We start from the raw sequence: 4,301 nt of genomic DNA, 5'->3' as shown, positions 1-4,301 counted from the left end.
CCCCCTGCGCCCAGGCCTCGGGGCACGGCCCCCAGCCAGGCTCACCGGAGAAGGCATTGTTGGTGTTGAGGAAGTAGACCTCCTCACGGCCGTCCCCGTCGATGTCGCAGGCTGTCACACCGATGGCGTTGCCCTGCCGGTCCCGCAGAGCGTAGTACGGGGAGCTCCGCTCGTCCTCCGCCACGTTCACCAGCCGTCCCCGTGCCTTGTCATACTTGAGCACCAGGTTGGGGCCATTGTACCTGTGGGTGCGAGCAGGGGTGATGGCTCCCCAAGGCTTGGGGACAGGATGAGAGCCCCCATCCCTGGGGGGACACCGGGTGTGACATCAGGATTTCCCCCATGATGAGCACAGCAGAGAGCTGCACGGTCCATGGAGGCCAGGGACCCCAGGCTGCCCTCAGCACCTGAACATGGGGTGGGCTCTTGGCTGCCCTTAGGGAGGGCTCAGCCTGGACCTCTTCCAGCCCGTGCTGGGCATCCTGTGTCTACCTGGCCTGGGTACCACAGGGCAATGCCAGGGCAGGGGCTGGGTGGCCAGCGGGGTAGGATGGGGCACAGGTTCATGCTTGCAGCTCTTTCCTGGGGCAGGGAAACCGGCACGCAAGGCAAATCCTCTCGGCACGCTGCTCCCCACAGGCTCCCCGCCTGCTCCCGCCCGGTGCACCAGTAAACAAGTTATACAACGGGCACCGTGGCCGCTTACAAAACGCCGTCTGGCTGCTTGGCTCAGCCTGGCTGGCAGTGGTGGCCTGGGCCCCTCTGGGGGGTCCCCGGTGCTGCCCATGGTTTGCAGCCCCAGGGTGATGCTAAGAGTGGTGGCGGGGCTGGACTCCCCCTGCCACCGTTGTGCCCTGGCTCCTGCGGAGCCCCGAGATGGGTTCTGTGGGGGTGAGGGGACCCCTCCAGGTGAGCACACCTGTGTGTGCAAGCACAGACACACCATGCTGGCAGCCCACAGCCATGCCAGCACACAGAGCCTGTGCCGTTGTCCCTGCTGTCCCCCCGCCAGCGCTCCCTTCAGCTTAGGTTTGTTTACTCTATTACCAGTTCACGTTCCTTTATTTTTAAAGTAACTCCCTCAATGTCAAATATTACTCAGTAGGAATAATAGGAATATCTTGTATTAGACATTATTTTAACACCATGATGATGATGTAAAGAAAAATTCAAACACAGCAAACCTCCTTTCCAAACAAAATACGAACCAACATTAAAAAGTTATCAGAAACACTAGGTATGTTATGTTACTTTCTTTTATGTCTTCTCATATTTGGGATGGATGACTGGATTGAAAGAACCAGCTGCTAGCAAATTCATACATTTTTCACAAAGTAATTGGAGCTGTAGGCGTGGAAAAGAGTACAGAAAACCATATTCATAATTTATGCCCATGGCTTTTTTGTGACTTCCAGAAAGCTGCAGTAACTTAAAGACAGCATTTTGAAAATCAGATCAGACTGGCTGCATCCAGGTCGGTGACAGCCACGCCGTAGTTGAGCTGTGTGGGGTTGCTGTCGTAGTCAGGTGGGAGAAGGCGGTGGGTGACGGCCGTGAACATGGGCTCGCTGCGCTGGGACCCCTCGCTGAGCCAGGCCAGGGACAGCAGGCACAGCGCCAGCATCCTGGGGACCTGGGAGAGACCTGCAGCCCGTCAGCCCTAGGAGGACACCCTGCTCCCCGCTGCCAGAGCAGCCCCACCACCCTTGCACAGGAGATGCTCTCTTTCCACCCCCTTGTCACCCATCCCAGCCTGCACCACCCCACCCAGCCCCGAGACCCTTGGGCACTGCCACAGCTCTGGCATCCCTACGCACGGACCCTCCCGGCTGCAGCTCACCCTCAGGGTTTCCTTGGGACAGGACCGTACCCCAGCGAGCTGGGAGCCAAGGCTGAGGAGGAGCAGGGTGGTTGGGAGCCCATCCCATGGGAGGGACCCAGGAGGCGGCTGGAAGGCTGACAAAACTGGGCTCAGCCCCAGCTCGCCCTGCCCCAAGGGGCCGCCGGCACCCAAGCTCCTGGCAAAGTCGTGATGCCAATCGCCACTCCTTTGGCAGGGCCAGAGGAAGCAGGCAGTCTCCTGGCTGGGGACATCATCCCCTGTCTGGCTGGGTCCTTCTGGAGCAGGAGAAGGGAGAACACGGGGACGCTCTGCCAGGTGACTCCTGTGTGCCTCAGTTTCCACACCCTGCCTTCCCGGGGGCTCTGAAGGGTGAGCTCCTTCCAGGCTGGCTGGGGCGGGTGTCTGCACGGGGATGTGGTCACGGGAAGGAGATGTTGGGAGGAACAGGAGACTGGGAGGAGAGGCTCAATTAACCTGGACTGCGGAGGACAGTGTCTGCCAGCACTGCTGGCAAGGCTGCGGAGATTCTGGAGCTGGCTCTGACCTGGCTGTAGCATAGGTGACAAGCAAGGTGGCACTTAGGACAGCCAGCCCTTGCCACAGGCCAGGCAGTCCCCTCCAGAGGGGAAAAGCCCAGCGGTGAGCTGCGTGTCCCTGGGCTGTGGGCACGAACCCACATGCCAGCACTCTACCTGGGAGCAAAAGCAGCCTGTCCCACTCTTGGAGCCTGGAGGGATGGCTGGGACACCAGGCAGGGGATACCGCTCCATGTGGCCATGCCATCCCCCTGGGCAGGGCTGTCCCCGCTTCCCAGGGAGCCAGGAACAGCACCCCCACATCGACATGAGGACAGGGGAGAACGGTCCTGCTGCCAGATGGTCCCTATGCTTGCACCCTGCCAACGAGCAAAGGAAGCTGTGGCAGCTGCATGGTGCCACATGTGCCCAGCTGGGAGAGGGGAAGCTGCCTGGTGGTTTAGATCCTGGCAGACCGTCTGGGCTGCGGAAGCAGTCTGCTGCTGCCTCCCCTGGGGATGGGAATAGTCCCAAGGGTCTTTGAGGGGCCACAATTCCCCTGCCACAAGCAAATAGCTTTGTTGCCCACCTGGCTGGGCAGGAAGGGGCTGTCCTCCAGCTGCAGAGGAGACCTTGAGCCCCACTGCCCAGCACACCCAGAGCCCCGCCATCCCACCGCCCCAGGCCCTGCTTCCCTTCCCTCTCCAATCCCATCCTTTCCCCAGGAGCAGCTGCAAGGGTGGATATGTGTGTGTGTCCCTATCTGTGCTGCTCCCATCCCCTCCCTGGCAATGACCCACATCCTCCCACAGAGCCAGGCACAGCCAGCCCCCCGCCAGCACTGTGCTCTCCACCACCCAGCCAGACTCGGGGCACTGTGCCCATCACCCTGACATCCTGTCTGGAGGAGCTCTCCAGGTGCAGGAACCTGGGTCTTTCCCTGGTGCTGGTGCCCCATGCAAGGCGCATGTGATGGGGATGGGGTTTCATTGCATTGCGCAGGGATGGGACAGTCCCTGGGTGTCACTGTGCAGTGCCAGGCAGTGAGGGAGGGAGAGCCTTCGCCACAGCCCCACACTGGGCTCACCAATATAAGCATGGAGGAGAGCCATCCACATGTGGACATATGGGTGAAGGGTTACCACGTGAGTGGTGCCCCCTCACCCCTGGCCACAGCCATGTGATGGGTGGCTGTCCCCAGGCTGCTGGCAGGACTGTCCCTGCTCTGCCTCCCCTCCAGCTTCTGCTCCCTGCAGCTTGGCCCCTTCACCAAGTGCTCCCCCCTGCCTCCCCCCCATCCAGCTGCAGCCCAAATCCCTCCAGGCTGGATGGAGCCTTTCCAGGAGGAAACAATGTTCCTGATTGGAGACAAAAGGCTTTTCCCAGCAGATCCGGTGCTTGGTGCCATGGGGAAAGGGATGCACGGCCCAGAGCCAGGCCATTTTGGGAAGCTGGAGGGAGGGAGGCTCAGGCACTGCGTGGCAAACTGGAAAGGCCTCATGGTTCCCAGCATGCTGCTGACAGCACCAAGACCACAGCATGAAGCTCCACCTGAGGTTTGAGGCTATGGGGTCCTGCTTGTACGCAGGGCAGAGCTCAGCCTGTCTTGTCTCAGCAGAGCCACATCCTGGCTTGTGTTGCGGCATCTGGTGGCAAGGTCACCCCAGGAATTGTGGTCACCCCAGGGTGCCTGCTCAGCATGGCTAAGCCCAGTGACACGAAGCCAAGGTGCCAGGCAGGGGTAGATGCAGCAGAAGGATGGGAGCAAGGCAGGGAGTGCCATGGGCACCCGTGCAGGGGGCAGCCAGGCAGCGCAGAGTGGTGCTGGCCCCATGGCAGGGATGCAGCTTGTAGGGCTCATCTGTCCTGCGCATGGCCGTAACTGGCAATGACGTGTGGGGAGGATGGGATGGGACTGGGAAGGGACCTGTGGGGCAGGCAGG

At 61.0% G+C, this 4,301-nt stretch overlaps 1 protein-coding gene across 1 annotated transcript in view; it reads right to left on the bottom strand.

Annotated features, from left to right (window-relative positions):
- Positions 1-1,624, bottom strand: part of CRTAC1 (cartilage acidic protein 1) — a 12,300-nt gene extending 10,676 nt beyond the window's left edge. Inside the window, exons 1-2 of the mRNA XM_009887691.1 lie at positions 1,462-1,624; positions 46-267 (exon numbers count right to left, since the gene is read on the bottom strand). Coding sequence (XP_009885993.1) covers positions 46-267; positions 1,462-1,624 — 385 coding nt within the window. The remainder of the gene's footprint in view (positions 1-45; positions 268-1,461) is intronic.
- Between the last annotated feature and the right edge of the window lie 2,677 nt (positions 1,625-4,301).

The sequence above is a fragment of the Charadrius vociferus genome, unplaced genomic scaffold (assembly GCF_000708025.1).
Source record: "Charadrius vociferus isolate BGI_N301 unplaced genomic scaffold, ASM70802v2 scaffold486, whole genome shotgun sequence".
NCBI lineage: Eukaryota > Metazoa > Chordata > Aves > Charadriiformes > Charadriidae > Charadrius > Charadrius vociferus.
Note: the sequence above shows the minus strand (reverse complement) of the source record. Positions and strands in the feature narration are given on the sequence as shown.